This window comes from Chiloscyllium plagiosum, unplaced genomic scaffold, assembly GCF_037043375.1.
Source record: "Chiloscyllium plagiosum isolate Xiang-an unplaced genomic scaffold, Cpla_swu_hap1 HiC_scaffold_14, whole genome shotgun sequence".
NCBI classification, from domain to species: Eukaryota; Metazoa; Chordata; class Chondrichthyes; order Orectolobiformes; family Hemiscylliidae; genus Chiloscyllium; species Chiloscyllium plagiosum.
Window position 1 is genome coordinate 30,666,963 of NW_028270152.1, and position 13,620 is coordinate 30,680,582.

At 40.9% G+C, this 13,620-nt stretch overlaps 1 protein-coding gene across 1 annotated transcript in view; it reads left to right on the top strand.

Annotated features, from left to right (window-relative positions):
* LOC122558970 (haloacid dehalogenase-like hydrolase domain-containing 5) overlaps window positions 1-13,620 on the top strand; it is a 52,089-nt gene that overhangs the window by 19,394 nt on the left and 19,075 nt on the right. The window contains exons 2-3 of the mRNA XM_043707977.2: window positions 4,787-4,984; window positions 12,235-12,347. Coding sequence (XP_043563912.2) covers window positions 4,787-4,984; window positions 12,235-12,347 — 311 coding nt within the window. The remainder of the gene's footprint in view (window positions 1-4,786; window positions 4,985-12,234; window positions 12,348-13,620) is intronic.

Genomic DNA, 13,620 nt, shown 5'->3' on the forward strand with positions numbered 1-13,620 from the left:
AGCCTGAAGCGTGGAGTGATAAGCGAGAGGAGGGTGGGGGTGGGGAGAAAGTAGCAAAGAGTACAATGGGTGAGTGGGGGAGGGGATGAAGGTGATAGGTCAGGGAGGGGAGGATGGAGTGGATAGGTGGAAAAGGAGATAGGCAAGTAGGACAAGTCCGGACAAGTCATGGAGACAGTGCTGAGCTGGAAGTTTGGAACTAGGGTGAGGTGGGGGAAGGGGAAACGAGGAAACTGTTGAAGTCCACATTGATCCACTGGTGTTGAAGTGTTCCGAGGCGGAAGATGAGGCGTTCTTCCTCCAGGCGTCTGGTGGTGAGGGAGCGGCGGTGAAGGAGGTCCAGGACCTCCATGTCCTCGGCAGAGTGGGAGGGGGAGTTGAAATGTTGAGCCACAGGGCGGTGTGGTTGATTGGTGCTGATGTCCCGGAGATGTTCCCTAAAGCGCTCTGCTAGGAGGCGTCCAGTCTCCCCAATGTAGAGGAGACCGCATCAGGAGCAACAGATACAATAAATGATATTAGTGGACGTGCAGGTAAAACTTTGATGGATGTGGAAGGCTCCTTTAGGGCCTTGAATGGAGGCGAGGGAGGAGGTGTGGGCGCAGGTTTTGCAGTTCCTGCGGTGGCAGGGGAAAGTGCCAGGATGGGAGGGTGGGTTGTAGGGGGCCATGGATCTGACCAGGTAGTCACAGAGGGAACGTTGCTTCGAGCCTATGTTGATGTCTAGGAATGCCGAAATTCCCTAGAGAAATACTCCACAAACTTACTGTCCATGAGAATAAAGGGGTCCATTCGCCAGTACCTTGAATCCACTAACATCCTTAATCTTAACCATGAAGTACACTGGAGCATGATCAGAGATGGCAATATTACCAATCGTACAGGATGCCACCAGATCCAGGTTTACCGCAGGGGGTCAAAAAAAAAATCAATGCTCGTGTGACATCTGTGTGGATTGGAGAAAAACGTGAAATCCCTACCTTAGGGTGGAGACACCTCCAGACGTCCACCAACCCTAATTCCCCACACAAATCCAATAACTGTTTAGCTTGTGCAGAGGGTATCAAGGGACCTTTAGGCAACCTGTCTACTGTGGGGTCCATGAGGCAGTTAAAATCTCCCCCTATAATGATGTGCCGAGTCATGAGACTTATCAGTTTAGAAAAAGCATCTACCAAGAATTTAAGAGGATGAGCTGGGGGACAATAAACATTTAAAATACCATATTCTTCCCCATTTATCAAGGCTTTAAGAATTACAAACCTCCTGTATGTGTCTTTAACACATTCCAACAATTTAAATGAGAGATTTTTCCTAACCAATATAGCCACTCCCCTACTTCTGGTATTAAATGATGAAAAATAAACTCGGTCAAAGCCATTCCGCTGTAATTTCAGATGCTCCTTGTCATCCAAATGTGTCTCCTGTAACAAAGCAATATCCACCTTCTCCTTTCTAAGACTCAAGAGTACCTTCTCCCTCTTAATTGGTGAGTGACTTCCCTTGATATTCCAGGTACACCATTTAATCAAATCATTAGCCATAATCTTCTGCAATTACCTTTAAATTTTAGAGAGGAGGAACCCGAACCACAAATGGCTGAGCCTTAGTGTCGCATGATCCACCAAATATAAAAACTACATAAACTAAAACCACTACATTTAACAAACATACAAAATTATTAAAAATAAAAAACAACAAAAACCAGAAAACAAACCACCATATAAAGCGCCAAAAGCGCTGAGTAGGGGAACTCACCCCCTGCCCAGAGGGGGCAACTACCCGTCCCAAACTGCCCATAAATAGGCATCTAACCATCTCAACCACCTTCACTTCTCCCAGCTCGAGCCACATCGCAAGCACAAGCTAAAAAGAATAAACACCCCATAGAATATCAATATGAATTTAAAAAATTCTTTTATTAAAAAAAAGGGGAATAAATACCCCACCCATCCTTTGGTATGTCCTAACTTAGAAATTTAAAATGTACATCTTAACCACCGCCAGGCATAGATTGAACCAAATTATTATCAATAGAGGTTAAAAAAAGGGGGAAAAACAAAACTCCAACCGTTATTTCCTCCATTTCTTTCACAGAATGATAAACGCATTCCCAAGCAACAATATTTATACATCCTACAATTGTTTAAATTAGGTTAGTTTGTCCACAAAGTCTCTTGCCTTCTCTGATGTGTCAAAGAGATGCATGGATCCACCTAAGGTGATCCGAAGCACTGCCAGATATCTCGGGGAGTACTGAATCCCAAGCTCCTTCAATCTTCTCTTGACACCATCATACGATTTTCGTTTCTGGATCACCGCCGCTGAAAAGTCCTGAAAAAACATGATCTTAGACCCCTCGTAAATTAGGGCCTTTGGATCCTTCCCCTGGAGTCTGGAAGCCTCCATGACTCTCTCCTTATCCTGGTAATGATGGAACTGCACTAGGAAAGGACGTGGGCATTGACCCAGACCTGACCTCCGAGCTGCAACCCGGTGAGCCCTCTCTATCTTCAATCCTTTCATGCCAGTCTCCAAGTCAAGGAATTTTGGAAGCCAATCTTCAACAAATTCCGCAGGCCGCTGACCTTCCTCATCCTCAGGCAGACCGATGAACCGAATGTTTTTTCTCCTGCCCCTGTTTTCAAGATCATCCACTTGGTCACGCAAATTACGAACCTGCATCTTCAGGGCTTGGATCTCATCCTTGAATGAACTGGCATCAGCTTCCACCACTGTGAGCCTGTGCTCCACCTCATCCATCCTCTTCTCCAGGTCTCCCAGCTGCTGCTCATGCTTCTGCAGCGTGAGAGAGACTGGAGCCAGCTTCTCTTCAATCTGTTTCCCCAACATCTCGCGAGATTTCGAGAGCTGGTTCACCAGGTCCTGGAGAGTAATCGGCTCCGAGGCTGCTGCAGGCTGAGCTGCAGACCTGGCCTCGGATGCTCCTCCTCCCTTTTTAGGCATTTCTGGACAGCTGAAAATACAGGCAAGTCAATTTTTATATGTTTCTTGGGGCTCTACAATCTTTCCAACGCCCCAAGAAATCCTGATGACCTGGGTTGGGCAGGTTAAAGGACCTTCCTGCTCCTGCTGCGATGAGAAGCTCTGCAGTGTGATCTTCTCAAATCGCCGCCATCTTAGATCCCCCCACTGCTGGGTAATTATTAAACTGAACATCTGATTCTCCAATAATCCTGTTAACTATCGCCACACACCCCATAACCCCTTGAAAACCTCCTTCCCTTCCCAATGCTGTTGGTCCCAAGATCACCAATTCCTCCCAGTTCCAACACTTATCCTGACTTGATTCTAACTCTCACCATCCCTCCCTTCATCTATCTACTGGACCCTTACACTTCCTTCCCTAAGCATTCATCCATGTGGTTGGCACTAAACCTGCATAACCACCTGACTCACCTGGCAGCCTACTCCAACCCACCTGCCCTGCAGCCACCTGCCACACTAGGTCCTAATATACTCACCTACGATTTCACTAATCTAACAAACATACCTTATCTCAGCCACTGTTAACGTCGCGTTGTGAGCTTTACACAACTTAACTGCTGATGTACAGCAGCAAGTGCTGTAAAAAGAACATGTCTTCGCCTGTAAGACTGCTTCTGCAATGAATGGATTTCTCCCCAGTTTCTTCTTATCATCTCATTTGATTCAGGTCAGAATCTGAAATAAAAATCACCAGCAGATAAATGGGTAATCTTAAAGAGGATTATTGTTATTGGATCTGTTCTGACAGTAATCAGAAACGCGAGTAAAAATACAATGCATCAGTGTTTGGATCTCTCTCAGTAGGCCTGTAGTTTCTTAGATGATACTTACAGTTGAAATAAAGGTCTTGTAAGCAGATGTTTTTCAGTAAGCTGCGACCTGTCTTGCAAGTTTGGTCATCATCTTCTTCTACTATTAAGCCATTTATTCCTGTTTATTACCTTGGCAGCCGGTTCATTGATTTTTTTGATGGAATTCTGCAAGCAGCTTTGTTATTTTTAAAGTATACAAGAAAATAGTTTCTTCACCACGTATTTGTGCAAATTCAAAGACCCTTTTGCAAAGGAAGTTGGTGTGCTGATTACACATCTTGCTTTTGTTTGAGGCTTTGAGTCCTTTGTATTATGATGGTCCCTTGTCTAAAACAATGAAAGATCAGTTATATCTATTTCACATTCATCAATGTGCATTGAGTTTTGATGTACCTTTTTGTCTGTGGTGAAACTGAATGATGAGTCAGCTGATACGCTTTAGTTCTTCATTGACAATTCATCTTTAAACAAAGAATGTATGAATTTTGAGCATGCTGTGTGTCCATATATAATTGCGTACTTGTTTGAGAGTTGTGACTGCTGTGAACTCAGAAGCTAAAGGTTATGTGATTTGTAGTGCCCTTTTTAAATAGGTTGTTTAAGTTCAAATTTTTAAAGTATTATTTGAAAGCTGATAATATACTGAGGTGCAACAATGGAAATATGGTTTCTGGTAAATGTATTATGCTTGTGATATTTTATTAATGTAATAAAATAGCATCTCCCAAGGCTCTGTATAAGGACTTGTAAGTTTTAAGCATTTATATAGACAGTGTTTTTGCTAGGATCAAAAATTGAAGGCATCGACTTGCAGTGACTAATGTGAGTGAATTGTTGTAAAATCTGATGTGGAGAATGGTATCAATTCTGAATAGTAATTAGTTTTTTCACTTGAGCATTTGGTTCTATTGTGTTGCCAAACACATCTAGGAACTAAGTAACTCTTCTTTCTGTTGAATTTTCAGCCTTACTTTGGCCTCCTTGTTGACATTGATGGAGTGTTGGTGCGAGGAAAAACCCCCATACCAGCTGCCAGGAAAGCTTTCAAGAAGCTGGTGAATGTTAAAGGAGAATTTTTAATGCCCGTGGTGTTTGTCACAAATTCAGGAAACTGTGTTCGACAAGTAAAAGCCGACCAATTAACTCGCGTATTGGGAGTGCCTGTGAGTGTCTACATCAGTGTAATTATAAGAATGTTTTATTTGTCAGGGAAGTATGTCGTGGAAATGTGGAACTTTTTCAAGGAACAGATACGATGTGTCCTTGATATGTATGTACCTGTCAGGCAGGAAAGAGATGGTCGTGTGAGGGAACCTTGGTTGACGAGGGAGGTTGAATGTCTTGTAAAGAGGAAGAAGGGGGCTTATATAAGGTTGAGGAAACAAGGTTCAGACAGAGCATTGTAGGGATGGGATACAGGATTGCCAGAAGGGAGCTGAAGAAAGGGATTAGGAGAGCTAAGAGAGGGCATGAAAAATCTTTGGCGGATAGGATCAAGGATAACCCCAAGGCATTTTATGCGTATGTGAGAAACATGAGAATGATGAGAACGAGGGTGGGTCCGATCAAGGACAGTAGTGGGAGACTGTGTATTGAGTCGGAAGAGATAGGAGAGGTCTTGAATGAGTATTTTTCTTCAGTATTTACAAACGAGAGGGACCGTATTGTTGAAGAGGAGAGTGTGAAATGGACTGGTAAGCTAGAGGAGATACTTGTTAGGAAGGAAGATGTGTTGGACATTTTGAATAACTTGAGGATAGACAAGTCCCCTGGGCCTGATGGGATATATCCTAGGATTATGTGGGAAGCAAGAGAGGAAATTGCAGAGCCGTTGACAATGATCTTTTCATCTTCACTGTCAACAGGGGTGGTACCAAAGGACTGGAGAGTGGCGAATGTTGTGCCCCTGTTCAAAAAAGGGAATAGGGATAACCCTGGGAATTACAGGCCAGTTAGTCTTACTTCGGTGGTAGGCAAAGTACTGGAAAGGGTACTGAGGGATAGGATTCATGAGTATCTGGGAAGACACTGCTTGATTAGGGACAGCCAGCACCGATTTGTGAAGGGTAGGTCTTGCCTTACAAGTCTTATTGAATTCTTTGAGGAGGTGACCAAGCATGTGGATGAGGGTAGAGCAGTGGATGTAGTATACATGGATTTTAATAAGGCATTTCATAAGGTTCCCCATGGTAGGCTTATGCGGAAAGTCAGGAGGCATGGGATAGAGGGAAATTTGGCCAGTTGGATAGAAAACTGGCTAACCGGTCAAAGTCAGAGAGTGGTGGTAGATGGTAAATATTCAGCCTGGAGTCCAGTTACAAGTGGAGTTCCGTAGGGATCAGTTCTGGGTCCTCTGCTGTTTGTAATTTTTATTAATGACTTGGAAGAGGGAGTCGAAGGGTGGGTCAGTAAATTTGCAGATGATACGAAGATTGGTGGAGTTGTGGATAGTGAGGGCTGTTGTCGGCTGCAAAGGGACTTAGATATGATGCAGAGCTGGGCTGAGGAGTGGCAGATGGAGTTCAACCCTGCCAAGTGTGAGGTTGTCCATTTTGGAAGGACAAATAAGAATGCAGAATACAGGGTTAACGGTAGGGTTCTTAGTAAGGTGGAGGAGCAGAGGGATCTTGGGGTCTATGTTCATAGATCTTTGAAAGTTGCCACTCAGGTGGATAGAGCTTGTAAGAAGGCCTATGGTGTATTAGCGTTCATTAGCAGAGGGATTGAATTCAAGAGTCGTGAAGTGATGTTACAGTTGTACAGGACTTTGGTTAGGCCACATTTGGAGTACTGTGTGCAGTTCTGGTCGCCTCACTTTAGGAAAGATGTGGAAGCTTTGGAGATGGTGCAGAGATTTACCAGGATGTTGCCTGGAATGGAGAATAGGTCGTACGAGGATAGGTTGAGCGTGCTAGGCCTTTTCTCATTGGAACGGAGAAGGATGAGGGGTGACTTGATAGAGGTGTATAAGATGATCAGGGGAATAGATAGAGTAGACAATCAGAAACTTTTTCCCCAGGTACAACAGAGTGTTACAAGGGGACATAAATTTAAGGTGAAGGGTGGAAGGTATAGGGGAGATGTCAGGGGTAGGTTCTTTACCCAGAGAGTGGTGGGGGCATGGAATGCGCTGCCTGTGGGAGTGACAGAGTCAGAATCATTGGCGAACTTTAAGTGGCAATTGGATAGGTACATGGATGGGTGCTTAAGCTAGGACAAATGTTCGGCACAACATCGTGGGCCGAAGGGCCTATTCTGTGCTGTATTGTTCTATGTTCTATGGTGGAATTAACCATTTAAGTTAGAACTTGCAGCACCATTAGTGACCAAGTTGCATATAAACATAAAGGTTGCAGTGCACTAATGCATGTAGTCTTATTTTCCACACTCAATGTTTGCTGCTTGGCTGTATTGCCCCAGTAACTCTGGTTGTTAACTTGTATCTGGTCCTATAATGCTAAGGTTGTTCCACTTCTTTCTGTAATATCGAGAAGTTATAGGACCAGATACGAGTTAACAACCAGAATTACTGGGGCAAAACAGCCAAGCAGCTGCAACCCTAGAGGGAATCAGAAAGTGCAGGAGGGAACTTAAGAAAGCAGTTAGAAGAGAAAAAACGGGGCATGAGAAATGACTTCTGACCAGGATTATGGAGATACTTTATAAACACATTAAAGGGAAGAAGTTAACCAGGGAAAGAGTAGGGTCCATATGGGATCAAGGAGGCAACCTGTGTATGAAGCTGAAGGATATTGGAAGGGTGTTAAATGAATAGTTCTGTTCAGTCTTTACTCCGGAAAAGGAGAATGTATGTACGGAATTCAGGAAAAGGGGCTATGAGGAACTTGCACAGTTTGACATAAGAAATGGGGAGGCACTGGAGGCTCCGTCAGGCTTACAGACAAATTCCCTGGCCCGGATTAGTTACATCACAGGCTGCAGTGGGAGGCGAGACAGGAAATTGCAGGGGCTCTAACACAAATTTTTAATTCTTCTCTTGCCATAGGGAAAGTGTCAGAGGACTGGAGGATGGCTAATGTAGTTCCACTTTTTAAGAAGGGTAATAGAGATGAACCAGGAAATTATAGCCCAGTGAGACTCATTGTCAGTGATAGGGAAATTATTGGAGAAAATTCTGAAGGAGTGAATTAAAACCAACTTGGAAAAGTATGGGTTAATTAGGGATAGTCAGCATGGCTTTGTCAGAAGGCTGTCATGTCAAACAAATTTGTTAGAATTTTTTGAAAATATGATCAAGTGTGATGTTGAGGGAAGCTCAGTTGATATAGTTTATATAGATTTCAGCAAAGCTTTTGACAAGGTCCCACATGAGAGGCTGATTGATCGAGAAGGTTAAAGCACATGGAATTGAGAGAAACTTGGCAAGATGGATCAGAAACTGGCTCAGTAATAGAGCACAAAAGGTAGTGGTAGAAAACTGTTTGACTGGAGGCTACTGTTCAGTGGTGTATGACAAGGATCAGTACTGGGAACCCAAATATGAGGGGAACGTTAAGTAAAATTTCCTGACTGCATCAAGATTGGTAGAGAGATTAATAATGAAGGTAGTTATAGGTCACGGGATGATGCAGATGAGTTGGTCAAATCAGAAGCAGATGGAATTTAACTCTGATAAGTGCGAGGTGGTGCATTTTGGAAGAACAAAATGAGGGAGTATTTAATGAATGGCAGGACACCAGGTAGCTTAGAGAAATAGAAGGATCTTGGGGTAATTATTGACAGATCCCTGAAGTCAGCAAAGCACGTGAACAAGATAGTTAAGAAGGCAAATGAGACACTTGCCTTTATCAGTCATGGCAGAGCATAACAGCAAGGAGGTAATGTTGGAGTTGTACAGAGCGTTGATCAGGCCACAGCTGGAGTACTGTGTGCAGTTGTGGTCACCTTACTGCAGGAAGGATGTGACAGCACAAGAGGGATTACACAGGAGGTTCACCAGGATGTTGCCCGGGATGGAGAAATTGAGCTCTAAGGATAGACTAGATAGGCTTGGATTGTTTCCTCGAGAGCATAGAAAACTGAAGGAGAATATGATTGAGGTGTATAAGACTGTGAGGATGGATGGAGAGCAGCTGTTCCCCATGGTTGAAGGGTCAATCACTAGAGCGCATTGTTTTAGGGTAAGGGGCAGGAGATTCAAAGGGATTTTGAGGGAAAAAGTCTTTTTAACTCAGCGGATGATGGGAATCTGGAATGCACTACCTGGGAAGGTAGCGGAGGCTGGAAACCCTACAACCTTTAAACAATATTTAAATGAGTACTTCAGATAATACAATGTTTAAGGATATTGGACAAATGCAGGAAAGTGGGATTAGCGCACTTTTAATGATAATTATGTTAGCACAGACTCGATGGGCCAAAGGGCCTTCATGCCATGTGAATCAATGAATCTATAAGAAAGGGTGTAGGATATGTGATTTAATGTCACAGAGCATGTAGTTGAATATCAGAAGCTAGTTTCCAGTGAGTAAACTGAGACTAGAGAATGATATTTACAACTGTGTAGCAGAATTTGCCAGCAAATTTATAATCAGGTTATATCTAGTTTTGATTTTCTCAGCAGATTTAAAGTTAACGTGTGATTAAGGGTGATGCCCATTGACTGTATTTCACAAAGCAACAGTGTAATAATTAAAAGGTGCACATTTGCATCTGCTGTTCAGTTCTACCTGCTGGTTTCATTTGAGATGGTTTAGGGAAGTTGATTATTTATTTAACTTTGTTCCTCACTTTAACAGCAGTGTTCAGTACAGGACCAGGGATTTCCTTCCAAATAGAAATTGTAAAAATGAGAGCGGAACATTTGGACAATAGTCTGGCAAGATATTTGTGTCAAACAAATTATAAAGGCAGATTGAGGTATTGAGTTTTGATTTGAAAAGGCAATATTGATAATTCTTTTGATTTTCACAGTCAGAGCTATTTCCTAGTTAGTTGATAGGATGGAGACTTAAGTGAGGAGAAGGTGAATTTCATAGCATGTAAGTCATTAGAAAAGTAACTTGATAGAACATTAAACCTGGTCCTGAGGATAATCTTCCAATTTGATTCAGTTTCTAGTGCTGGCTACTGTGTATGAACTGGATAAACGTTTTTATTTAGCTAGTGGCTAAAGTTTCTTCTTCAATACTTTATAAACTTTGCACAGGAATATCTCCCAACATTTCCATAGATTAAATTAGATTAAATAGATTCATAGATTAAATTAGTTTCCTCCATGTCTCATTAGAATGATGCTCCTGCTTCTGTCGTCCAACTGAGTAGCTTTTTGTTTTGCTTTTATTACTCTTCTGTCCACTCACACTCTCATTTTTGTTTCTCCCTCTTTCATGTATTTTTGATCCTTCTGCATTTCTTCTGATATTTCTAAATGTGCAGGTATTCCAGAGGTTGAAAGGGACTACAAAAACAAGATTGTGGATTTCAGTAATTAACAAGTTAACATTTTTCAGAGCAGAGGGAAGATGACCATCTATTTGGAAGTTTTTGTTTACATTTATGTTGTATTTAGAGCATACAATAATTATCTAATCAGTGTAAGCATCATGCACATCACATTCTACTGAGTCTGCCTATTAGACAAATAGTAGTAAAATCTATGAAGAACTGCAGTGGAAATAAAAGCATAAGAATAACATAAAGTTCAATTTCAGGGTATTATTTAGACTTACCAAAGGTAAGTAGTAAGGAATGGAGCTGATTTGAATTTTGTTCTTTAAGAGTACCTACTTTGTAAAGTATGTGTTTCTTGAATAATGGCATGATACACTGTTATATAAAGTAATCCAGAACATTGGGCTACTATTCTGGCGATATGCATGCAAATCCCACCATGAAATAATACTGAAATTTGAACTAAATAAAAATCTGGAATAAAGATAGCCTCATTATGACTATGTAACCATCGTCAATTATTGTATACACCCATCCGGTTCATTAATATCCTTTCAGGAAGAAAATCTGCTGTCCTTACCCAGCCTGGCCTATATGTGACTCCAGACCCACAACAATGTTCTTCAGCTTTTAATGCCCTTTGAGAAATTAAGGGTGGGCAATAGATGCTGATCTACCAGCGATACCCACATCTCACAAATCAATTTAAAAAGTGGCAGCTCGTTAGGTGCATGTTGCTCTTCTGCAGTGTAGTTCTTCAGGATGGTAATGTGGCTCTCTTTATAGTAAAAAACACTAATTTTCTCTTTAGGAACATTTTTGAGAGAGTGCATCATACTGTGATCAGAATTAGTATGTTAAAAATAGGGGAAGTAGTGGGTCTGGAACTTTATAAACAGGATTAGCATTTATGTAAAATGGGAAGCAGCATGAAGTGCGGTAACGGGCAGCATTGGGGGTGAACATGATGGCAACATATTCTTCCTGTTCCAATTATGATTTTAGTCAGAAAGATATGATTTGATCTTGTTATTTGGGTTAAGTAAGTTCCATTTGAGAATTTGTTTTACCCAGAGGATGTGGGAATGTGAAACTCATTGCCAAGGGTGGTAGAGGCAGAAATGTTCATAATATTTAAAAATTATTTGCAAGGCCAAGACATTTGAATCTGTGGGCCTAGTGCTGGAAAATGGGATTAAAATAATTAAGTGTTTGCTTTTAATTGGTGCCTACTTGATAGGCTGAAGGGCCTTTTTCTAATCTATAGAACTGCATGACTGATTATTGAGTACATGGAGTAAAACTTTGAAAAGAATAACTTTTTTTAAGCATGACATTATGTATTCCTGTCCTAAGTACAATGTTTTTGGAGCAGAACTGTTCAGAGATTGCATAAAAATTGTGAACGGCACATGTGTGTGTTAAACATTGACTTTATGGAAAATTACAATGCTAACTGTTTAGTGCACTGTTCAGTAGTCACATTTCTCATCTATTTGGAACCTAAAATTAACATCAACAGATCAACTTGGAATTATATTTGAGGCCAAACTGATAAGCTAAAAGAAATTTCCCTAGCCAGCTGCAAAGGAGATGCCCTTTGGAAAATATGTTGGATAGCAGGCTCAAAGCAGAATTCCTTGTGAAATGCCTTAAAATTGGTTAGGTCACAAGGATATTCAATGCTGAGAGTGAAAGTTATCTCCCTGGTACAATAGAAAGTGTTTTTCTAAGGTTGAGATTAAGATCCATTGTTAGAACAGTGAAGTAAATAGTCCAATAGCAATAGGTAATGATTGTATATCATTCAGAATAAATCTGAGAGGATCTTGATGTTGCATGAATATTTGAAGTCAGGAATGAATTTTATAATTCATTCATGCATGTGAAAGATCATCATAAAATGTTTCTACAAAATAAATGTTTTGTTTCAAATTTGACTGTTAGCCATGAATAAACGACTTGTACTAATATATTACTTTTTAAAATATCTGAACAGATTTCTCAGGATCAAGTTTTGATGTCTCACAGCCCATTGCGAATGTTTAAACGTTACCATGATAAATGTGTACTGGTCTCGGGGCAAGGCCCAGTCATGGAGATTGCTAAAAGGTATCCTTTTAGGTGTCTATACTGGAATTTTATTAAAAAGAATTTATCTATGTCTGTGTGCACTCTATATTTTTAGAGATTTAATGTTTTATCAAACTTTGAGTCCATAAATTTAGTGAACATTTAGAAAGCCATGGGCTAACCATGAGAGGTCAACTGGATTTGTAATCTGAGATTCTACTGGACTGATTTAATTTGTGTTTTTCTCTTACAAAAGACACTGCATATTGAAACATCCAGTGGGTCTGACATATGTCATCAATTCGGCTATCTCTTAAAAGATGTTGCCCAATGTTGCAGCATTTATTAAATGTAGTCATATTAGTAGACAGACAATGCAGTAAGTAGATGTTTGTTTGGATTCAGAGAATGTGGTTTTTAAGGTGCTTGTTTTTAATCGATAATTTAACCTAGATACAAGAGCAGTAATGTTGAAGTTTGCTGTTGCAAATTAGGGGCATGTGCAATTCAGTTAAAATCCAGAAAAATCTACAACAATAAAATGGGCAAATATTTATAGCTACATATATTTATATGAATTAAAAACAGGAGTAGGCAAACAAAATCATAGCTGATCTGATTGTATCCTCAATTCCACATTGCCACTTTCCTATGATAGCTATAAATTCTTCACAGATAAATGAGTCCATCCACCCCTACCTCAAAAATCTTCAATAACCCTGCCTCCACCATTCTCTTGGGAATAGAATCCAGAAGATTCTCAACCCTTTCTGAAAAAAAAATCCTCATCTCAGTCATAAACTATGGCCATTAGCTATAATGTTTTGCAGAAGAGCACCCTGTCATTCCTGTCAGGATCCTATAATCTTTCAATAAAATCAGCTCTCATTCTTCTATGTTTCAATGGAAAAAGATCCAACCTGTCTAACTTTACCTCTACTAGAGATGGGAGGAGTTTGCAGCAAGTCAGGATTACTGTGGAGCTGGCTGGGAGAGCAGATCTGTGTTAGAAGTGCAGTGGTGTGGGAGATAAAAACCAACAGCAGACAGAGACCCATCAACCTGTTTCTCCATGTCAGAGTTGAAGTGTGACATGTCAGGAAAACACATAGCTGACTGGTGAGTATTTCTTCCCTGTCTCTTGGCCAACTGGTTTAAAACAGGAGACACTATTACAGCTCAAGAGTACAGTTAAAATATTTAATAATTAAATAGAGAAGAGGTGGCTGGACAGGTGATGAGGAAGAAGGATTCTTGAAGGTTATAAACCAACAACAATTAACCAAGGATATTAAAGATTTTATCAAATCAA